This window comes from Brassica napus, chromosome C1 (genome assembly GCF_020379485.1).
Source record: "Brassica napus cultivar Da-Ae chromosome C1, Da-Ae, whole genome shotgun sequence".
Classification (NCBI taxonomy): Eukaryota; Viridiplantae; Streptophyta; class Magnoliopsida; order Brassicales; family Brassicaceae; genus Brassica; species Brassica napus.
This window is the reverse complement of record NC_063444.1, coordinates 12,875,696-12,896,874: the sequence shown is the minus strand read 5'-3', so window position 1 is coordinate 12,896,874 and position 21,179 is coordinate 12,875,696. Positions and strand designations below refer to the sequence as shown.

General features: G+C 39.2%; 5 protein-coding genes across 9 annotated transcripts; 1 reads left to right on the top strand and 4 right to left on the bottom strand.

Annotated features, from left to right (window-relative positions):
• Positions 1-67: 67 nt before the first annotated feature.
• LOC106393044 (NADPH--cytochrome P450 reductase 1-like) lies at positions 68-4,417 on the bottom strand. Of its 2 annotated transcripts, XM_048744144.1 has the most exons (17): positions 3,783-4,320; positions 3,609-3,668; positions 3,435-3,511; positions 3,297-3,354; positions 3,094-3,177; positions 2,971-3,007; positions 2,695-2,764; positions 2,358-2,549; positions 2,178-2,270; positions 1,836-2,061; positions 1,664-1,747; positions 1,426-1,577; positions 1,230-1,326; positions 925-1,152; positions 720-842; positions 514-627; positions 68-398 (listed from the first exon to the last, which is right to left on the bottom strand). In XM_048744144.1, exons 1-17 carry the CDS (start codon positions 4,092-4,094, stop codon positions 318-320), a joined length of 2,088 nt encoding a protein of 695 aa, XP_048600101.1. In that variant the 5' UTR covers positions 4,095-4,320; the 3' UTR covers positions 68-317. The 2 variants fall into 2 exon arrangements, 1 of the variants encoding a protein (XP_048600101.1); XR_007317853.1 differs by lacking the exon at positions 68-398 and having other exon boundaries at positions 925-1,145; positions 3,783-4,417.
• Positions 4,418-5,123: 706 nt separating this feature from the next.
• LOC106396513 (protein ECERIFERUM 2) lies at positions 5,124-7,903 on the bottom strand. Of its 2 annotated transcripts, none has more exons than XM_013836922.3 (2): positions 7,295-7,903; positions 5,124-6,087 (listed from the first exon to the last, which is right to left on the bottom strand). In XM_013836922.3, the coding sequence occupies exons 1-2, from the start codon at positions 7,733-7,735 to the stop codon at positions 5,275-5,277; spliced, it is 1,254 nt and encodes a 417-aa protein (XP_013692376.2). In that variant the 5' UTR covers positions 7,736-7,903; the 3' UTR covers positions 5,124-5,274. The 2 variants fall into 2 exon arrangements, with proteins under 2 accessions (XP_013692376.2, XP_048600102.1); XM_048744145.1 differs by having other exon boundaries at positions 5,124-5,892.
• A 120-nt stretch (positions 7,904-8,023) lies between these two features.
• LOC106396514 (protein SICKLE-like) lies at positions 8,024-10,279 on the bottom strand. 3 transcript variants are annotated; one of them, XM_013836924.3, is made up of 3 exons: positions 10,126-10,279; positions 9,631-9,966; positions 8,024-9,077 (listed from the first exon to the last, which is right to left on the bottom strand). In XM_013836924.3, the coding sequence occupies exons 2-3, from the start codon at positions 9,938-9,940 to the stop codon at positions 8,398-8,400; spliced, it is 990 nt and encodes a 329-aa protein (XP_013692378.2). In that variant the 5' UTR covers positions 9,941-9,966; positions 10,126-10,279; the 3' UTR covers positions 8,024-8,397. The 3 variants fall into 3 exon arrangements, with proteins under 3 accessions (XP_013692378.2, XP_048600104.1, XP_048600103.1); XM_048744147.1 differs by having other exon boundaries at positions 9,631-9,942; positions 10,126-10,224; XM_048744146.1 differs by having other exon boundaries at positions 9,631-9,958; positions 10,126-10,222.
• Positions 10,280-10,421: 142 nt separating this feature from the next.
• Positions 10,422-14,211, top strand: LOC106396711 (geranylgeranyl transferase type-2 subunit alpha 1-like). Its single transcript, XM_013837182.3, has 9 exons — positions 10,422-10,530; positions 10,651-10,828; positions 10,921-11,083; positions 11,421-11,581; positions 11,667-11,771; positions 12,229-12,987; positions 13,065-13,242; positions 13,416-13,587; positions 13,679-14,211. The coding sequence occupies exons 2-9, from the start codon at positions 10,713-10,715 to the stop codon at positions 14,062-14,064; spliced, it is 2,040 nt and encodes a 679-aa protein (XP_013692636.2). The 5' UTR covers positions 10,422-10,530; positions 10,651-10,712; the 3' UTR covers positions 14,065-14,211.
• Positions 14,212-14,955: 744 nt separating this feature from the next.
• LOC106396512 (serine/threonine-protein kinase CTR1-like) lies at positions 14,956-19,675 on the bottom strand. Its single transcript, XM_013836921.3, has 12 exons — positions 18,632-19,675; positions 18,249-18,547; positions 18,019-18,163; positions 17,563-17,678; positions 16,614-17,268; positions 16,450-16,518; positions 16,264-16,364; positions 16,084-16,168; positions 15,829-15,996; positions 15,600-15,731; positions 15,325-15,519; positions 14,956-15,248 (listed from the first exon to the last, which is right to left on the bottom strand). Exons 1-12 carry the CDS (start codon positions 19,463-19,465, stop codon positions 15,216-15,218), a joined length of 2,832 nt encoding a protein of 943 aa, XP_013692375.2. The 5' UTR covers positions 19,466-19,675; the 3' UTR covers positions 14,956-15,215.
• Positions 19,676-21,179: the final 1,504 nt, after the last annotated feature.

Sequence of the window (21,179 nt, the reverse complement as noted above, 5' to 3'; positions counted from 1 at the left end):
TAGTACATTCATTCGAACCCTTTCAGAATAGCCAAGTATGCCTCAATTAGAAGTAGAATACAAGAAATAAGCTGATCAATCAATGTCTCATGAATGAACTGGTTTTTGAAAATTTCAGTTCCAACTTTCAACTATGACTATGAAATTTCGCATTTGCCTTTATAATATAGTTTATTGTGATTCTTTTTTCCAAGTATTGTTTATGAGAGAGAGAGAGAGAAGAAAATAAACAAATAACTACCTAAATGGTAAAAACAGCCTTCCTACCAAGAAAGCTAAAAAAAGAAGGGGAGAATCCCAAACTATAACATCATCCATCACCAGACATCTCTGAGGTATCTTCCTTCAGTTTGCAGTTTCTTAACTATAGCCTCTGCCTCTGACGAACTCACACCTTCCTGGAAATTTTGTAAGATAAAAATACAGTTGGTACCAATCTTCCAAGTGTTTCAACTCAAACGAACAAAGAGAAAACCCAAATTCTACCACTGGTTCCACAATGTTCATTCATACCTGCTCCTGAACAATGGTATGTAGAGTCCTGTGGACATCTCTCGCCATGCCCTTAGCATCACCACATACGTAGAGATATCCTTCTTCCTCTATTAGATTCCGAAACTGTGCTGCCTGAACACAAGATGAAAATGCAAATGTATGAGAATACTTTACATTCCTCTTTTCCCAAAGCCTGATGCTGATGCATTACCGTATATGCTTACCGTCTCTATTATCTTATGTTGAACATACTCCTTCTGTGCTCCCTCACGAGAGAATGCCACGATGAGCTCAGAGATTACGCCTTGATCAACAAAGTTATTGAGTTCATCCTCGTAAATAAAGTCCTGCAAGTCATACATATAGCAGCAGGTCAACATGCGGTGGCACAGCAAATGAAGAAGGTGCATTGATTGCAACAAATCTCACCATTCGCCTATTTCTACACCCAAAGAAGAGCAAAGATGGACCTAGCTCTACTCCATCTTCTTTCAGTGCCATCCTCTCTTGCAGAAACCCTCTAAAAGGAGCCAGGCCAGTCCCAGGTCCCACCATAACGATGGGAGTTGAGGGGTTGGACGGTAACTTGAAATTAGATGCTCGAATAAAGATTGGTGCTCCACTACATTCACGACTTTTCTCCGCAGGAACTGCATTCTGAGTTTTACAAAAGCTATTTAAAACAAAAACAAAAAGAGAGCTAAAAGATAGTAGAAAAATGAAGGTGTATTGACCTTCATCCACGTAGAACACAACCCCTTGTGGATTCTACCAGTAGGAGTGGGACCATAGACTAGTGCGCATGTAACATGAACTCTATTTGGCGCCAACCTGTATTAGAAAAATAAAGAGAGAGACTTTGGATGACGGAGAAGCTCAAGACTAGTTTTCCTTCTGCGAACAACTGGTATCTCAAAAAGAAATAATCACCTCGGCGAGGATGAGATGGAGTAGTAACGAGGTTGTAGACGAGGAGCTATTGCAGCAAAGAACACACCTAGTGGAGGTTTTGCAGATGGAAATGCAGACATCACCTCTAAAAGACTTCTCTGGCTTGCTGCAATCCATTGTGAGTATTCTTTCTAGAGCCAAAAAAAAAAACTAAAGATGTTAACTCATAAAAACTTTTAAAAAGTTAAAACAATTAGATACATCAATGATTTAGAACCTTTCCATCAGGTGATGTCAGATGCTTAAGCTTCTTGGCTTCATTTGGTTCAGTGGCATAGGTTGCCAACGCAACTAACGCAGACTGAACCCAAAAGTAAACAAGTTTAATAATTGGGAACAAGCAGAAGCCAAAACCACCGATGCTGATCTCAAAATGAAGAGAAGTTAACCTTTCGAGGAGGGGTCAAAAGGTCTGCGTATTTTGCCAAAGCAGTACCAAGTGTACATGGACCAGGGAAGGGAGGCGGCAACGAGCTTCCCAATGGTGAACCATCTTCCTTATCAGCATGTATGGAAAACACTAAATCAAGAGAGTGGCCAAGCAATTTTGCAGCTTCTTCAACTATTTCAGCATGATTCTCAGCATAGACTCCTACATGGTCTCCTGTTTCATATCTGCAAAGAAATGCCATTAGTTTTTACTATACACGGGTGAAAATATGATAGGGTCTTCACGACGATCTGCTGTTAACTGTCATGCCTTGTAACTAATCCAAGGGTAGGAAGCTTACGTAATACCAGTGCCAGATATGTCAAATTCGAGATGAATACAAGACCGATCAGATTCTGGTGTGTGAAGCTCCCTCTGCACAGCAACATCAGCTCTGTTTCCAATAAGAAACAAACTTTAGAATGCAACCTAAAAATTTTAACACCGTATTCCAGTATGTATAACACGGATCTTCATATACCTGCAGGGATGATGAATGTCAATCGCAGCATTTCCGTTGGCAAGATTCGAGTCCATTGATTTCTCAGATATAAAACTAGGATCATGAATCACCAGCCCGTATTCAGGAATAGCAGCTTTATATGGAGTTACCACACTTGTATCCTCCTCGCCTCTGAGGAGCTTGTCCAGCTCAGGCCATAACGATTCTTTCCTGCAAAAGAAGAATGAATTATACGCGCAGATGTCAAATAATCTCCCAAGAAAACACAAAATAATAAAGCCAACTCTAAAGCTTCCCTTTCTACACTAATGGGGTATCAAAGTAGCAAACGTAAGACAAGGAATCAGAAACAAACCAGGCATTAAAATCATCCTCAATGCTCTGATCATCATCTCCTAGACCAACCTCAATAAGACGCTTTGCACCTGCATTGAATGTGACAACAACAGTTGCATTTTCCCTCAAGAACCAAAGAGACTATAAAGTAAGCATCCAAGTTACCAGACACGAAAAGAGAAAATATCCAGTATAATCATCCTAAGTAAACATCAGAGTACTATATCTCCTACGGTGTCTTTCCAATATCTAGCATTGGATACGAGTTGTAATCTATGTAAACATGCTCATGTACCTTTCTTAGAGAGCTCTTCATCAAGAACTATCCCGATCTGTTCCAAGAAATCAAAATAGCCAATATTTAAGGCCGGAAGAAAATCCATAAGCTAGAAGAAGACACATTTTCTTACCACAGTACCTTATTAAAGTGTTCATATTGGCGATTACCAAGAGCAAACACACCATATGTTAATTGTTGAAGCCTCGTATCCCCTTCATTTTCCTGGATCCATGAAACACAAAGTATTGAGGAACAAACCTTTTGTGAAAAAATCATATTAAATTTGAAGAAAATGAAATTCCGATTTGATTTGTGGCATTGAGGCTACTGAGTATACTGACCTCTGTAAACCATTTGTAAAATCTGGCAGCATTGTCAGTAGGCTCTCCATCTCCATAACTAAACACGTTATTAAAAGAAATGAATCCATCAAGGGCATATGGAAAAAGAGGTCACAATCGGATTGGAATAAGTCTTACGTAGCAACACAAAAGAATGACAAAGTCTCCTTCTTCAACTTGTCTTCATATTGGTCGTCATCGGCAGCATAGTCATCCTAATCAAAACGATGGTAAAGGAAGAAAATCAAATCAAATGATTAAAACTAGCCTCTACCAGGAAGTGAGCAGAATCATAGTGTAAGTAAATCATACCAAGTCAATAACTTTGACTGCAGCTTTTTCATATTTCACTTTGATTTCTTCTGCTAATGCCTATGAAAATTAATGAAAATGACCCAACTCATAAAGACCAAAACTTTGAGTCACAATATCAACTTCCAGAATCATAACAAAGCATATAGCTTTTTTAGGCATAAGACACACTACCTTAGCAAACCCCTCAGCGTTTCCAGTCTGCGTACCAAAGAAGATAGAGACTCTACTCTTCCCGGATCCCAAATCCACGTCATCGTCCTTAGCCATAATAAGAGACTTGGGGACCATCAAAGGCTTCACTTCCCTCCCCTGATCCGACGTCGTTTTCTTCCATAACAATGCAGCAAACCCAACAGCCAGCGCCAAAGACGTGGTTGCAATCACAAGAACAACGTCGTCAGAGACGGGAGTGTCGAGGGACATCCCCAAAACAGACTTGAGCTGCTTAGCCAAAGCAGAAGAAGCATCGAATGTAGATGTCATGTGTTTTGGGTAATTGATCTTCCCCGTCACTCTTGTCTCTCCTCTCCAGAGCTGGAGAGAGCAGAGAGCAGAGAGCAGAATTAGTTTTACTTTTACGTGTGGGAAGTTGAATCTGAGAGAGACGCCTTTGGTCTTTTCTCAAAGGACTTTTATTGAATCTCCCAAAACTCTCTCTTTTCTTTCTTTTGTTGTTGACATTTTTGTTTTGGACTTTTTCAAACCTTTTTAAAAAAGTCACGTGAGAAAGAAAATAAACATTTTCGTCCAACTCCAACGACTCCATGAATTTTGGCTCCTTAAATGTTTTCATTTCACCTTTTTCTTGGGGATAATTTGCAATTAACAAAAAAAAAAAAAGAATTGTAAAACTCTAGATGTCTGTGAAAAGTCATCTTCGTGGTCTGACTAAAGGTTCATTAATGCTTCTACATCAGGAGATCTGAATTTCAATTCCCGGAGAAGGCGAAATTATGCAAATTAAGAGAGAAAAAAAACTTACAAGAGATCTGCAGCATGGGGCAAGGAGTACCGTCAAGCGTGGATCTCATAGGGCGGCTCAGATGATGCAGTCAGGCGTGAATCCTCATACGGCAGGTAGAATTGTCGGCTGTAAAATCGTCTGTAATATTTCTCATAGTCGTAATAGCATAATTACTCAGCGTTAAAAAAAAAAAAACTCTAGATGTCTAGAAGTCCATTTAGTTTGATGGTTTAACTAAAATATTAATAATGTTTCTAAATGTATGTGGAGATGTAAATTTTAAATTCCACATAAAATGATTTATTAACAATTATACAGATTTATACAAAAATTCATCAAAATATTTTCATCATCAGATAAGTAGAATTGTCACAAATGTTTTTTTATAAATCAGTCAGTTAGTTTTATAAATTATGTAAAATTATCGGTTTTAGAATTGTATATGTAACATTTCATTATAATAGAATAATAATTCGTGTTAAATAAAAAAAACTTTTGGATGGTGATGCCAATGAAAAAAAATTAAAGTGACTTGAAAAGTATGTAAATCAAAAGACAAACACACACATTTTATTGATAATCAAAGTCACCATCAGTAAAAAAAAATGGACAAACAGAACCATCGGATAAAAAATAGAAAGTGCATGTAAGTTGCACCACACAGAACAACAACAAAACAACAAATTTAATCACAAAAAGCTACATAATCATATTATTCAACTCAATCTTCAGCTTTGCAAGCTCTTCTTCAGGCATCACCACACTTACAGCCCTAGCAAACTTTCCCTTGGGAAACACCAACACAACTCCTTTGTCCCCCACACCATGAATCGTGTAGTTCACGAAATCAGGCTTCTCTCCTTTAATCTCAAGTTCGTCACACATGTCAAGATTCACAAACGTTAAGTTTGCACCGTACGTGATAAAATCCGAATAGCCTCTATCTTTTTCTATCATCCCCTTGATCACACCGTTCTCTTCTTTTCTCTCGTTCGCTATGAGCCCCGCTAGTTCGGATACCTCGGTCATCTCATCTTTCCTTTCCACTACACTTATTACCAAGTCATCGTTCCAACATGTTGAAGACGTTTTACGGTCACAGATTGTTATAACATTTGTGTCTTTTTCCCCACGAATATTCAGTATCGAACTCCATATCAATGCATACAGAATATCAACCTCTGAGGAAGATTGGTACTTGGCCATCAACCGGTCGATTTGCTCGAGGCTAAACTTAATGTTGAATCTCCCCATCTTGCATTTATTGCTAAGTAACCAATACTCCCCAACTGATTCCACCTTCTTAATGGAAATGGCCTGCCCATCATCATCAACTTGACCATTAGCATGAGGTGTCAGTTCGGGTTTTTTCGGGTAAACGGGTTTGGATGGGCCACGAGTCGACATTAGTTGTCCCATCGTTTTCATGAAAGTTGATGCTGAAACTACATCTCCCAGTACATGGGCCCAACTTAGCCCTACTGATAGCCCACCACATTTGAACTGTGTTATCTGAAAATAGATTTCAACAAACAAATTATATTACGATATATCTCATCTATGCGGACCAAAACCTTATTAGACGTACCTAAGTATGGGCTTCGGACGGATCGGGTATCCGGATAATTTTAAGGTATCCGGATTCGTATCCTTATCCGACGGATCCATAATTTTACTATCATTATCCGGATCCGGATATCCTTATAAAAATTGTAATATCCAGCGGATATCCGGATCCGGATTTGGATTCTTAAAATAAATAAAAAATAATATTAATATATATAAAATATTAAAAATAATTTTTTAAAAAATATATAATGTTTTTAATTATTTCTATGTATAATATTACAAAATTTACATACAATTTATATATAATATTATAAAAATGAAAATATATTAAATAAAATTAATTTTTATATATAGATATTACTATTTTTGAAATAGTTATTAATAAAACTTACGGATCCGGATATCCGGACTAAAAAATAAAGATATCCGGATCCGGATCCGACTTTGACGGATCCAACATTTTACTATCCGGATCCGGCCCCTCCGGATATTTGGATTTTCGGATCGGATCCGGATCGAATCTTGGATCGAATCCGGATCTTGGATAAAAGTCCCGGGCCTACCTAACTACGACAAATCATTTAGCTGGTGGTGCAGACAGCTTATACAAAGGTTCTTGATTATATATTTAGAAACAAATCGTTGTGGAGACCGTCTAAGCAAATGTTGATCTAATCTATTCTTACTGGAATAAATAAAAGTCCAATGCGAAGTTAAGATTCTCAGTTTATTAAGTGTCCAGTTCATAGTTAAGATAAAACAAGAAAATAATCTTGGAATGAATGCTTGATAGCAACTACCAAAACAAAAAGTTTGAATTTAATTATGTTGGTTTTTAGTTTGAGACCATAAATAATACTCCTTCTCTTTTATTGTAGGTACTTTTAGCAAAAAAAATTGTTTCACAATGTAAGTAATTTATCTATTTCAATGCACTTTTTTTTTACATTTATTGGGTACTGTGTGACCATTTAAATAATGTTAAGTTTTTCATAATTGGTTGAATTTATTGAGTAAAATGATACTTTTTAAAATATAACAACTTTCTTCGTATTAGTACTTTTAGGCTACTTTACTTTTAGTGTTAAAAAAAAAGGCTGCTTATATTTTTAAACTGGAGTAATAAAACTCGTATATATGTAGTAGTTACCTGGAGGTAAACGAGTGGAGAGTATAAAAGATCAGGACCAAGAACGTGATCGTAGACAAGGAACCGGTGGTCGATGGAACGGTCGTCCAAGTCTAGCCACTCCTGGACCGTGAACCCTTCGACTTTAGCTTCAACTATGCGCATGCCACTGTCGTTGCAGCGAATGTAAGGTATGGCTTGAGCTGAAGGGTTTTTGTTGTCGAGAAGCCGGATCCGACCAGTCACATGGTCATAACACGGGAGGTCGAGCAAAGGAAACGTGATGTTTTTCAAGTCGACGATGGTGAAGTCACGTGTACCCTTGAAGAAGTAAACAGCTCGGACGTAGTGGAGCTTCACGGCCAAGTCCATGGCCGTGAGATGCCGTGGCTTGTTCTCGCCTGTCATAGAAGCAGGTACCACCGACGAGATCTTCATATCTGTCACTGGGCTTGCCTCCATTTCGAGTGATAGGAGAGAAATAACTAATGTGTACTAGTTTAAAGCCTAAATAGGACGTGTTATAAGCATCTAGTTGCATGTCATGTGATGTCGGTCAGTTGAGACAACCTTTTCGGTGACATTAAATGTACATTTTAATACACAAAGCTATCTTCCTTTGGAGAGTTGAGTCCTCGGATCCAACAACAAACACCCTTTTATTACATCTATGATCCATGTTCGATCGCTTCAACTAACAACTGCACCTCTCTTATTACCAAACCTATTCCATCCAAAACCAAATTGAGATAACCGAACAGCAAATCAAATCTTAATATGGTTGAGGTAGATTTCATGTTTTGTATATCAGAAATACCTAAACAAATCTAAACCAAGCCAAACAAGAAAAACAAACCATCCATTCAAATTTACTTCAAACATACCTTTGTTAAGAAACTAAACCCAAAGCGACTACAAACTGATCTCAAACTTAAACTCAATCGAAACCCTGATTAAACACCACGTTTACCAACCATTCTACTCTGTTCCTAAAGATGACCATCGTTCTCTGTTGTGTCTCGTTACAAGCCATGTAACAATACCTGTTCCAAAGACTCATCAGTGATGACGGTACTCTATATGCTCGGATTTGGTGTTTACCCATTTGCTCAAATTCTCTTGATTCAATTGCTTGATTCATCGCACGTGGCCTCATCTAGAGAAGCAGCAAGGTACTCAGCAAGGCTCTGCTGATTAGTGCTAGGTTTGTGGGAAGCTTCTGATATCATAGGTTTCTTCGGTGCTATAGAATTGGGACGCCAGGCTTGACCTGTTGAGTTGCTGCTTGAAGCATCTGAGCAGCTCTTCCACAAGACTGGCTGAAGATACTTCCATGGATCCTCAGCCATGGAGTTGGAGTAAAATCGTTCTGCACCTTGTTCCATGGGTCTTCTTCCTCCACCTCGCCCATAGCTTGTGTTCATACCGCGTCCTCCTCTGCCTCTGCCTCTGCCTGAGTTAGGATATGTGTTTCCAGCCCAGTTAGAATTTTGCCGTCCGTAATGGGGAAATTGTGGAGGGTTATTGTTATAGTTGCCTCCTCGAGGACCTCGACCACCATATCTGTTATTCCCCATATCATGGTTTCCCTGAGGGAATGGATAAGGGCGAGGTACCCATTGAGGTGGACCTAAATGGTTAACAGGTGGTGGAGGCCTAAAGTTGTTGTTATTCCAAGGGGCGGGTGGACCTCTGTACGAGGGTGCCATCCCTCTTGGTTCGGTATGCAGATTATCACCACCGTAATGAGCTTCTTGAAAACCACCATGATTGGGATGTGCCTGATAGTCATTCCCCACCGATCCTGTTCACAATTATAGTGCAGGGATCAGAACTGGATTACTTTTGTTCGTTCCAAAAGAAAGAACAAGAAGATAAATGAGTAATAATGTGAAGTGGTTATAGTACAGTATATTCCTAGAAACTGAAGCATAAAGGGATATTTTAAATTAAGCTAGCTGAAGCTGATAGGCTAGGATCCTGGTTCTTGATGAACACTGACAATTTTTTTCTTTCACTGATCTTGAATTGTCGGTTACTATCAAGAACATACTAAACTCTAACAAACAAAAAAATACTGTGGATTTGTTAAAGAGATCACCTAACTCTCCCACAGAATGTTTCTGGATTTGTTCAATCCTATGCTAATATACACCAAGGATCAAGTAACATGCTAACACACAGTTAGTTAAGCCGACGTGGAACCAAGTAATCTTCCCTATGAAGGCTTATCAGTGGACTACTTTCTATGGCCTCCTCACAGGAATATAGACAAAGTAAAAACTAAGACAGAAGCATTGCCTATCAAGAGTATCACAAGCACAGAAACAAGCTGACAATATACAAAAAGTAATCACCTGGAACAGACGGTGGAAACTGCGGTGCTGGAGGGCTCACTTGATGTCTAGGAGATGAGATGTATTGTTGCTTAGGACTCTTGTTTCTCTTGAAACTAGAATAAGCTGCCATCGGGTCGGTGTAATAATCAAACCTTGGCTTATCATACGATTCCTGCTGGTGAGTGGATGCCTCAGCCAAGGGATTTGAGAGGTGACTTGTGTTCATAGAGGTTCCAAGCTCTGTAGAACCATCATTCTGTGCAGCAGCAGCAGCAGCTTCCATCCGCATTGCTTTTAGCATTTCTTTTCTTTTCTCTGAATCTTCCATTGCTGCTCAGCTTCAGAGCTAGTCAACTACAAAAATATAAACTTTTTTTAGAAATTAACCATTAAATCGCACAAAAAGAGCTAAGATCTCTCCACGCGAGAACAATCTAACCCTAAACCCCCAAATTATCCCAAACTCTGTACGGATACTCAAATTGGGAAAACGAAATTGAGGGTGATGCTAACCTTGGTTTACTCAACTTCTTCACTTCCTGGTCGCCAGAGGTAGAGGATGAATGACAAGTGAAAACCCAGAACACGATGATGACGATCCGACGAAGCCTCCACAAATATAAACGAGACTTCTAAAACCCGGTTCGTGTTCGACCGTGTTTTTCCAATTAGAACCGGTTTACAGCGATTAGAATCATAAACCAAAATACGATAATGACGAAGGGTGAGAATTAAAACGAGACTTCCGAAACCCGGTTTGTATTCGACTGTATTTTTTCAATTAAACCCGGTTTATGGAGCTTGAAATCATAAACCAGACTCCGATAAAACCCGCTGCTTTCTCAATCAATTGCACGAAGCAACCTCTCTCTCTCTCTCTCTCTCTCTCTCGAATCTCGTTGCTACGTGACCTAGCAGGCGATCTCTCTAGTCTTCTCCTTTTCTGCATCTCTGTTGATTTCTAGAGTTTGATCACGCTCTTTCTCTTGATCGAATCTTTATCTAAGCTTTCTAGTTGTATTCCGAATCTCTGATCAGATCAAAAGTTTGAATCCCACACTCTCGCCTACCTCACATTCGTCTCTTATCATCGGGGAAACATGCACGGCCGTCCAAGGAAGGCTTACAAGCCAGAAGAGGAAGCAGCCTCCGCTGCTAAAGCCGCTAAGCTCAGGGCTCTCCAGTCTCAGTTCATGTCCAATCACCATAACAAAATGTACAAACTTTCTCTTTAAATTTCTCACTGATCGGATTAGTTACTCTTCGTTTGATAATCATCTGTTCCTTGCTGGATGTTCTGGTTTCTAGTTATACCAAGGAAGCTGTTGACTTGAGCACGAAGCTCTTAGAGATCAACCCTGAGGCGTACACCGCTTGGAACTACCGGAAGCTAGCCGTGGAGGATAAGCTTTCAAGAATCGAATCTGATCCGGACTTGATCAAGACAATTCTTGATGAAGAACTTAGAGTGGTGAGTTTTACTGCTCACAAGTTGTACACTTTTGTGTATTAAAGACACAGCTATTGATCTTAGATTGACTTCTTTAGCTTGTATGAATCGCTATTGGTGTGATACCAACAACGGAAATCATTCCAGTGTGATAAGAATACATATGTGTATGTGATTTCGAATTCATTATTGATAGATCCTTTGTACTGACTATGTATTCCGAGATTGAAAGTTTATCTCTTGTTCTGAACTGTTAGATTAGTTGCTTCACTTTGAAAACTGGTATCCATATATGCAAGATCTTCTCTTTATGAAAGTAGTTGATCATTGATTACTGTGAGTTCTGTTGTAAATTCAGGTGGAAAGTGCTTTGAGTCAGAACTTCAAGTCATATGGTGCTTGGCACCATCGGAAGTGGGTTTTGAGTAAAGGGCATTCTTCCGTAGGGAATGAATTGCAGCTTTTGAATAAATTCCAGAAGCTGGATACAAGGAACTTTCATGCTTGGAACTATCGCAGGTGAAAATTAGGGAGATGCGACATTCTTTGTAAGTATGTCATGTCCATGAAACTTTGCATATTCGTGTGTTTGTTCCTTTACCAGGTTTGTTGTGGAGCTAACCAAAAGGTCAGAACAGGATGAGTTGAAGTATACAGACGATATGATTGGTTCCGATTTCAGCAACTATTCTGCTTGGCATAATCGTAGGTATGCATATTGTCTAGTAAAATATCTAAATTCATCAACTATGCTGATTTACATGTTCAAATTCTCTTTTCTTTTTGTATTTAAAGAAACGGAGACACTTGTGAACTAGATTGATGGTCGAACGACTTAGATAAAAGTAACTAACAGAACAAAAATGAAGTTCATCCATGAAGAAATCCAATTTGCTCATGAACTATATGGAGCCAATTTGCTCATGAACTATATGAAACTTCCTTCAGTGGAACAATTATTTCTGTCTGGTTTACATGGTCTCTTTAATATTTGGTTGATATAACCCACCACAATAATTGAATATTAACGAAAGCCAAGGATTAATTACAAATTCACACTATAGCTCCTCGATTCAGTCAACATCACAAAAGGAGTTTCTCTGCACATCAGGATATTTGCATGTCTAGCTAATAGTAAATCTTTTTGATTGTTTGATATTCTGCAGTGTACTTCTTTCAAGTTTGCTTGCAAGAAAGGCTGACGGTTTCTTACCAAATAAAAAGATTCCTGATGAATATAAACTTGTACAAAATGCTATTTTCACGGACGAAGATGACCAAAGTGGGTGGTTTTATCATCTTTGGCTTCTTGATCAAACTGTTAATGTGGAGACTCCTCTTCTCACTTCCTCATGGCCTTCGCATGGTTCCCGTATCAGTCTCTATGCTGGGTGCTCAAATGGCTCTTTTTCTAAGCTCACTACTTTTGGTTCTGAGTCGGGTTATTTTCCACTCGTTCTTAACTTTGATCAAGCTGTTGGTGGAGTCAGTTCGTCTACTGTTACGATTGATACTGAATTGAAAGGAAATGAGGACCTTGTTTGGGAACCTGTTTCAAAGAAAAACTCTCATGTGTCCTGTGTATGGGTTGCTCGTCTTAAATATATAAGTTCAGAACCATGCTTTGGCAAGGAATACAAAGTGAAGGTCAAAATTGGGAACTCTCCAGGAATTGTTTCTTCCAGAGGATGTAACTTTAGCGCTTCTTATGAGTTCGTCTTTACAGCGCATGTTCATGACACAGTCGAAGAGTCGTCGCAAGAAGGCATTGTTTCATGGACGGATGGTTTTGATATCTGGGATGCAGAGTCAAAGGATTTGAACGCTCTTACTACGTTGGATCGATCAAACGCTCAGATGGATTCTAAATGGCGTCAGGAAGCTATAGCGGAAGAGATTGACTTATTTCGTGAATTGCCTGACAGGTATCCTATTTTCTGTCTCGCTTTGATGGGAAAGAGAAACTTGAGTCTTGAACTTTGTGTTCTTTTTTTATTTTTAGCAAAATTGGAAAGCTCACTCTGGCAAGGCTTTTGATGGCTAAAGCTATGATATCGGATGATGCTGTTAAGGGTGTTCACTATAACGAAATCCTCGAGCTGTATAAAGATCTAATGGCACTGGATTCTTCGCATTATCAGTACTACAAGGATGTGCACAGCGTAGCTTTACTCCGCAAGGTACTTAAGACTTCTTTTTAGCTGTGAACCACAAGTTGAGATTCTGCTCTAATGAATAGCTGTATTAAATGTTCCCCCATTCTCATGCACGGTTTATGGTTTGATTGTTTGTTTTAGATGTTTTTCGATCTGTTTCATCATACATACTACTCATAAAGTGAATGTTCATGCAGGTGACTTCAAGCACTGAAGACTTGTCAGGACACCTCTTTCGTTGCAGGAATATGAACAACTCTGTATGTCTACGGCTGAATAACTTATCGCTATCTCGGATAGCCTCTGTCGAGAAGTTGCTGTTTGTCCAAATGTTAGACCTCAGTCACAATGAGCTTCATTCAACTGAAGGTACGTTGCTAAATATGTTCACTGTTTTTCATGCTCATGTCCTCGGTTTCAGCTGTTGCATCTGATTAAATGGTGTGTATGTGCGTCACAGGATTGGGGGGAATGCAACTTCTCTCTTGCCTAAATCTGAGTCACAACAGAATCCGGAGTTTTTCAGCTCTGGACTCCCTAAGACATTTGAAACAGCTGAGAGTGTTGGATGTTTCACACAACCACATCGGTGAGCACTCAGTTGACACAACACGGTACCTTTGCTCTTCACCGCTTTTTAATTCGGAGTGGACTCAGGATGAAGTTGGTCGACAGATGCCTACTTTGGTCACCAAATACTGGGATGCGTATTTCGTGTTAAGAGATTTGAATCTCAAACAGTTAGATATAACAGGCAACGTAATCGCAGGGGACGTGTTCAGCTCTTTTGTTCTCCGAGTTGTGCCAAAGCTTGTATGGCTTGACGGCAAGAAACTTGAGATTTAGATCATAGGCCAAGGTTTTTTGGTTTATTTATGGATCATCAAACTCCCCAAAGCAATTTGGATTCTCTTGATGGTTCTTGTTGTTGTGATCTGTTTCTCATCAATCTTGTTATATGACCTTTTATAATGACTGCATCCTCTGAACCGATTCCAAACTTTTTTTTTTTGTTCATTACAAACCAAGTAAACACAATAATAACCTTTAAAGGGGTGGACACTTTACCCGATATCCGCACCCGAACCCGAACCGAAGTAGCAAAATATCCGAACGGTATTGAATTAGGAGAGATTAGATAACCGAACCCGAATAGATATCCGAAGATAACCGAACAAATGTATAATTAACCTTATATTTCTAGTTTACTTCTCTCATTTTATATAAAATATTTATATTAATACTACACATGCTTTAAGTTCATATGATATACATACAATTACGAAGAAAATGATTTCCTACTCACTTAAAATGCATGTCAAACTTTTTATTTCAAGAATTAACAAAAAGTTACATCCAAAATTTAAAACAATAACCAAATTAATGTCTTTTTAATTTCAAAATGTTATGTCCAAATCAATTAACCATTTAATCTATTAAAAATAGAAAATTAGTTAAATAAAAGTTATATTTTTTAATACATGAAATTTGAGAAATGCAATTTTATTTTTTTTTATAAAAAAATTCTAAATATCCGAAGCCGATCCGAAATAACCGAATCTGAACTAAAAATACCCGAACTCGACCCGAAGTACAGAAATGTCCGAACGGGTTCTACACCTCTATACCGAATACCCGAAAATACGAAATACCCGACCCGAACCCGAACGCCCACCCCTACTTTAAAGAACCATATAAAACTGTATGTTGTTTCAGGATACTCTTTACTCTGTTTCCTTTTGTTACCAATAAATTTTCAATTCAACATAAACTTTTGGTAACATACAACTTACAAAGATTGCAAACTACAACAAGTGCAAGTATCATGCAACCATCTCCAACCGCAAGAAACCAAATCTCATAATCTTATTCATTGTCTCGCATGTTATGCTCAAAGTCAATACTTAAGAACTATACAAGCCAAAAACAAACTAAGAAACCTTCCATTCTTCCAGGTAAGGCCTTGTCTCATTGATTTGTTTTTCTCTATCTTAAAGTCAAATTGAGGAGCTAATCAAAGCATCTCGCACCTGATTGTTTATGTTAGTACCTTAAAAGCTTATATATATTTAAGCTATTGAATGGAGTGGTTTAAGTTGAATTTACCCCTTTGTCTCCACCCATTTGGATCAGCTGCACTGGAGACTTTAGTAGCTTCTTCAGTGTATCCACTATGCCACCAAATGCTGGCCGCTGAGCCGGTTCATCTGCCCAGCAAGCTTCCATTAGAGATACCAAAACAGGAGATGTATTGGGAGGGATTATAAGCCTCCTGTTTTGGAATGCTACAGCTCCAACCACCTGATCAGCGTACCAAGACTCAAATTTAGAACTCTAATACTAATGAACAACATATGTGAAGAGGGAGAGGTGTTGGTTACCTGAGCAGGACTGAGTCCATTCCAAGGCTGCTGCAAAGTAATCAACTCCCATAGGACAACTCCGAAACTGTAAACATCTGATTTCTCATTTGTTGGCTCTCCTCTAAGAAACTCTGGAGCCATCCACTCCGGCTGTTAAACCATACCAAAGATAAGAAGTTTTACATGTCAAAACATTTTTTCTACCAGCACATATCTGCAGTAGTTATATCTTTAAGAGAGATCTTACTGTTCCTGCAACAGACTTTGATGGTATGAAGGTGTTTGCCTTGAATCTTGACAGTCCAAAATCACAAACCTTCACTGTCCAGTTCTTATCAACCAATAAATTTGGGGATTTCAAGTCCCAATGCACTACAGGAGGATTAAGACAGTGTAGGTAGTTGAGCCCCTTTGCCTGTTCCAGTAAAACACACAGATTCAGTTTCAAATTTAACTCAGAAAGACAGATTAGAAGATTAAAAAAAACTGAAAAATCACAAACCACATCCAACGCCATACGTATCCTCCTCCTATGATCTAGCAACTCTCCAGATGCTGGCCTATGGATGAGCCGAAAAAGACTGCCCCTATCTCAAAAGAACAAGATAAAAAAAAACATAAGCAACTCGGTAATGCAGACGTTTAAGATGAAAACAAACATCATGGTGCAATGAGGTTTTACCTTGGCAAATATTCTGTTACTATAGACAAACGGGTTCGGTCTGTGACAGCACCCATGAACAGAACAACATTTGGGTGACGCACACGTTTCATTATTGCAACCTTCACATGATTTGAGAGTTTCAGAGAGGTTTCAAAAGTTATTACATGGGAGTTAGCTATTCAAAAGAGATGCTTATTTACATACCTCTCTGAGAAACTCTCTGAACTGGTCATCATGGAAGTCTTGGATTGATAAAATTTTGACAGCCACATCCTTAAACAAGAAACAAGAACTTGGTTAGAAACTTGTTTAGAAAAATCTTATTTCAAATGAAGTGAGAGTTAAGACATTTAAATAGTGAAACCTACTGATCCATGCCACTCAGCACGATGAACAGTTCCAAATGACCCAGCACCCACGCGCTCTTTGATATGCAACTCTTCCCATGAGATCTCAAGCCAATCTGATGCCAAGGAAGGCTCAATGTTCAAGAAAGGTGAGATAGCATCAACAGGTAACCTGACTTTCTTATCTTTCCGAGTCTCAGCTTCAGCTATCTCTCCTTCAACTGGTATGTCTCCATTTATCTGCTTGATACCACTGTTTACAATTGGATCTTCTAACAGAGAGGTCTCCTCTTTGCAAGTTTCTTGTGAAGCAATCTTGTCTTCGCTAAGTTTTGGTATATCAAGTGGTAGAGCAGCTCGAACAATAGATTCGGTTGAAACCGTTGAAGATGCTTTAGTGAAGCAAACTTGTTCAACATGAGCACAACACATTGTTGATGCAACATCCGGCAACTCAATGTCTCTGTGAACATGGCCTTGAATGCTTTCGGAAAGAGCGCACGAAGGCTTTGACTTAGTGTGACAAGGAGACGTGCTACGCACGAAAGGCCTTGAAACTTCTGTAAGGTGACTCATCCGAAGAGGTGAAGGAATCTGAGAGTGTGTTCCACCGTTGATAGTAGAGTCTGGATCATGGACGTTTCCTGGTTTTCCGATAAGGTCAACAACATATTCCCTGCAAAGAAAAAGATATTAAACTACGCTCAAAAAAATGGAACACAAGCTCAAAGCAACTAAACTTTAAAGCTAGCAACTATCTGTAAGCACAGAATCAAGGACATACACAAGCAGACCTCTGGGGAGAAGAGACCCAATCTGTTAGTAAAACATAAAGACTTCATAAGTGTTTTTGAGTAGAGGCAGGTGAAAACTTCCTAAACCAAAACTAAAAGTTCACAAGTGAAAAGGCATGAGAAAATGTTTTGCTAACAGCTAGTGAGAGGGTTAAAAGCTTTGAGTGCTATCAAACCTTGATAGCTTCTTATCATCGTCGATCTTGACAAGGCAACAAGACTGGTGGTTCTCTTTACAGTACCTGCAACCTCTAGCTATCCGACATGGTAAACCAATGTAATCAGCCAGTTTCTGCATATTCAAGGTGAGAAAAGTCAGAATCCAACAACATATACATGTAACTGGTAACTAATAAAAGGAATACATGGGATTGATAGGAATAACTATCTACAGAGTTTATCGGAATGGAATTAGCATTCCATTTACTCCATAACTTTTTTTTACCGCGGAATGATTTTTCAAATGAATGTTATTTTATTCCTGGAATGATATGAGATACATAGATCCATTATTTTCATTTTAACTGGTGAACATTTTCAAGAAGCATTCACGAAAGATTTTATTCCATAAAAATGCATTGCAGTTGCACCCAAATACACTTTGCTTAATCAAGTGCAAGTCCATGTCTGACCTTAAATAAGATGGCACGGTGCCGACACAACCCCATGGTTAGACTACCAATAGGAAGAATAATACATTTCCGAAACTCCTTGAGTCTATTGCTAACCAGTTTCCATCTCTTATGTAGATCACCTTGCTCCATCTGAAAGTTCCCTCTATAAAAAACCTCCACTACCTCAGCGCACACACACATATATATATATCAAGGAGAAGATAGAGAATAAGAAGAGAGAGTGTTACCCCATGTAAACAGCAACGAGTCTGCCAAGCTGCTCCACGAGTACTAACATGTTTTCAGAAGAACAGTAGAGCTCATGTGCCTTGTCTTCCATTTCTTTAAGACGAGAGTCTTCACGTCTGTCTATTAAAACAACTTCCATTGATGTATCCCTAGGCTCAGTCTCCTTAAGTAGCAGAAGAGATGGTAGTTTTTTTCCTTCTTCAGAATCGTTACACATTAACCAAAGATATGGATCCATTCCTAGTATGCTGTAAAACCCATCTGATATCTTATCATTGTATGACAAACAACCACTTACCTGAAAAAAAAATAATAATAATAATAATCACAATTTGAGCCAACTAAATCTCATCAAATGTTTAAAATAAATATGAGTTCATACCCAGAAACGGTAAGAGATAGTCTCTGTGCTCTGTATCTGAACAGAGTCGCCACCAAGATTAGCTTGAGAACTTAGCCTCCTAGCAAGCGTGACTTGCAAGTAATAGCCTTCCTTTGACTTCTGCGCTAGGGTTTGCTCTTTGCTCTCATCCCTAACCTCAGCTTCTCGCTCCTCCTCCTTTGCCACGGAGACACGTGTAGTGGTCGAGGTCTCTCTCGCTTCTGTGGGACTTGAGAAGCTTGAGAAGTTCCCGTCCACCGTCGTCCCGGAGAAGAAACTCCCGGCGAAGCTGCTCTCACTCGACATTCTTGGAAGAGAAACCTCCCTATCGAAGCTCCGGTCAATGTTCCGTTCGTTAATGTTCACCGTCCTTGCAGAAGAAGACGACGCAGCCGCCGCAACGATGGAATCGGGAGAATCAGACGACGAAGAAGGAAGCAGATGCTCTCTCTCCTCATCACCTTCGCTGGACATAGAGAGACGCGTGGGCCTCACATGTCCTGTGGTGGTAGAGGAGCGAGAGAGTTTGGCCTTCTTCTCAGCAAGCCACTCGTAGAAAGCCGCTAGATGCTGCTGCTGCTGCTTCTTCTCCGAGATACGATCATCAGAGAGACCGTTCAAGAGATCTGAAACTGCAGAGTTAGAAGAAGGGAACACAACCTCCTCCTTCTCCTTGTTCGGATCTCCGCCGCCTCCATTAGGTTTCTTTCTTTCGAAACCAAAGCTCTCCACAGACGGTGAAGACTTCTTGTCTTGATCAGTCTTGTGAGAAAACGGATCGAACCCGCGATCCGGAAACTGACGGGGGAAGAAGTAAGTCGTGCGGTGAGGCATCTGAGAAACTTTTCAGACAAGAAAAGCCTTGAAATCGGAGGTTTGGGTGTGGACAAAGGAGATGTGTTTGGTCGGATCAAGAAGCGTTTGAGATTGCACGAGGATAGGAAGGGAGAAGAAGAAAAGTAAAGAAGCAAATGAGGAATAAAATATTTGAATTATAGAAAAAAATAAAAAAAATGGACAATTTTAAAAGTCTTTAAAATGAGAGAGGGAAGGAAGGAGGGAGAAACTTTATGTGAAGAGCTTACACGTATTGTTTTCATACAATAGGATGATGACACGTGGATTTGTGATCTTACTCATGCATTGCTTGGTTCATGAGCGCAGTTTTGTTACTTTATGAGGTAAGGAGAGTATGGGATCACTTTCTTTTTATTGTCAAAGGTAAATGATGACTCACGCGACGCACGAGTTAACGAGAGACGACCCTGTAACATAACCAGCAAAGATTTCAATATTAAGTATCTCACAATTTTAAGAAACAATTATATTAAAATAAATAAATGTTCAAATATTTGAGCTATATCTCAACTCATTCATTTAAAAGTAGTTGTTTAATTAATTATTGTGAAATACTTGAAAATCTCTTCAATGAAATTGCTCTAACATAAAATGTAATAATAGAATCATCTTATCTATTAAAACAAAAGTCATGACTTCTTTCATGTGTGATATTTTATTTTGAACCATCTCTTAGAAAATAATCGCGCTTAATTATCATAGCATTCATTTTTATAATAAATAGTGGTAAACGAGCTCCAGCTGGAGCTTCCGCCCTAGGTTCGATCCTCTTTGACCACCCATAGACGCCTTAAGTGACAAGAAAATCCAGATTTCTGTGGACCTCTTAGTTATTAGTCATTGGACCTAGAAAGTCTTTGGTGTGGGAACCGAAATTCGCACTGTCAATTTCCGTTTAAATTAGGAAAGTTAGGAAAACCCTAATTTCCCAGAGGTCCCAGATATCTGTTAAACCACACGCCAAGCAATCAGAACACACAATTAAAGACGAAAAGAAATAAGAAATCGTAAAAGAGAGCAAAAGGAGTTTTATTCCGAATCCGCGTATGAACCTTACAACAAGGTAGAAGCCTTGGCTATGAGAGCTGTCGGCGAGATTCCTAGTTCTAACAACCTAAGACTGCAAAACCTAGTTGAGTCGCAGCTCGAAATAACAAAAACGGAAAGTTGCCTAATTGCTCTAAGTGCTAAGTTTGCTCTGAAAAAATCTCTCTCCATGCCTCTCGCCTAGGACTCCTTATATATTGGCTCTTAGGTCGGTTTACGCTTTTACTCTTCTGCCCTTAAGCCGTCATAACATAAAACTGGAGATATTCCATTTTTTCCGATCTTCGTAATTATCTTCAAAATTTCGTATTTATCTGCGGAGACTTGACATTTATCTTTCCTTGCGAACCAAGCGTAAACCGTCATGCGGCTTATGGGCTGTTGGTTAAGAAATCGTAAGTTGGGCCTCGAGTAATGTCTTAGGTCCCTTTGGGCCGTCTTCTGACTCGAAGCGTTTATTACGGCTTCTTTCGATAAAGAACGAACTTTCCGCGGTTTTTACCGTAAACTTTGATCGATGACTTAGAATGGCGGGAAACATGAAATGGGTTCGCTACGGTCTTCGGGAGATAGCATCGAAGGGTAAACGAGAATGCATGGTCTAATGTCGTATCAACGTTTCGGAAGAGCTCAGTCGCTACGT

Coding starts and splice junctions, on each gene's coding strand:
- LOC106396512 (XM_013836921.3), bottom strand. CDS start 19,465: ATGCCTCACCGCACGACTTACTTCTTCCCCCGTCAGTTTCCGGATCGC. Junction 18,548..18,631: donor CTATCTCTTACCGTTTCTGG/GTATGAACTCAT, acceptor TTTTTTTTTCAG/GTAAGTGGTTGTTTGTCATA. Junction 16,365..16,449: donor TCAGAGAGTTTCTCAGAGAG/GTATGTAAATAA, acceptor AATCATGTGAAG/GTTGCAATAATGAAACGTGT.
- LOC106396514 (XM_013836924.3), bottom strand. CDS start 9,940: ATGGAAGATTCAGAGAAAAGAAAAGAAATGCTAAAAGCAATGCGGATG. Junction 9,078..9,630: donor GTTTCCACCGTCTGTTCCAG/GTGATTACTTTT, acceptor AATTGTGAACAG/GATCGGTGGGGAATGACTAT.
- LOC106393044 (XM_048744144.1), bottom strand. CDS start 4,094: ATGACATCTACATTCGATGCTTCTTCTGCTTTGGCTAAGCAGCTCAAG. Junction 2,765..2,970: donor TGAAGAGCTCTCTAAGAAAG/GTACATGAGCAT, acceptor CATTCAATGCAG/GTGCAAAGCGTCTTATTGAG. Junction 1,327..1,425: donor TCCATCTCATCCTCGCCGAG/GTGATTATTTCT, acceptor TTTCTAATACAG/GTTGGCGCCAAATAGAGTTC.
- LOC106396513 (XM_013836922.3), bottom strand. CDS start 7,735: ATGGAGGCAAGCCCAGTGACAGATATGAAGATCTCGTCGGTGGTACCT. Junction 6,088..7,294: donor CTCCACTCGTTTACCTCCAG/GTAACTACTACA, acceptor ATCTATTTTCAG/ATAACACAGTTCAAATGTGG.
- LOC106396711 (XM_013837182.3), top strand. CDS start 10,713: ATGCACGGCCGTCCAAGGAAGGCTTACAAGCCAGAAGAGGAAGCAGCC. Junction 10,829..10,920: donor TCCAATCACCATAACAAAAT/GTACAAACTTTC, acceptor TCTGGTTTCTAG/TTATACCAAGGAAGCTGTTG. Junction 11,084..11,420: donor TTGATGAAGAACTTAGAGTG/GTGAGTTTTACT, acceptor TTGTAAATTCAG/GTGGAAAGTGCTTTGAGTCA.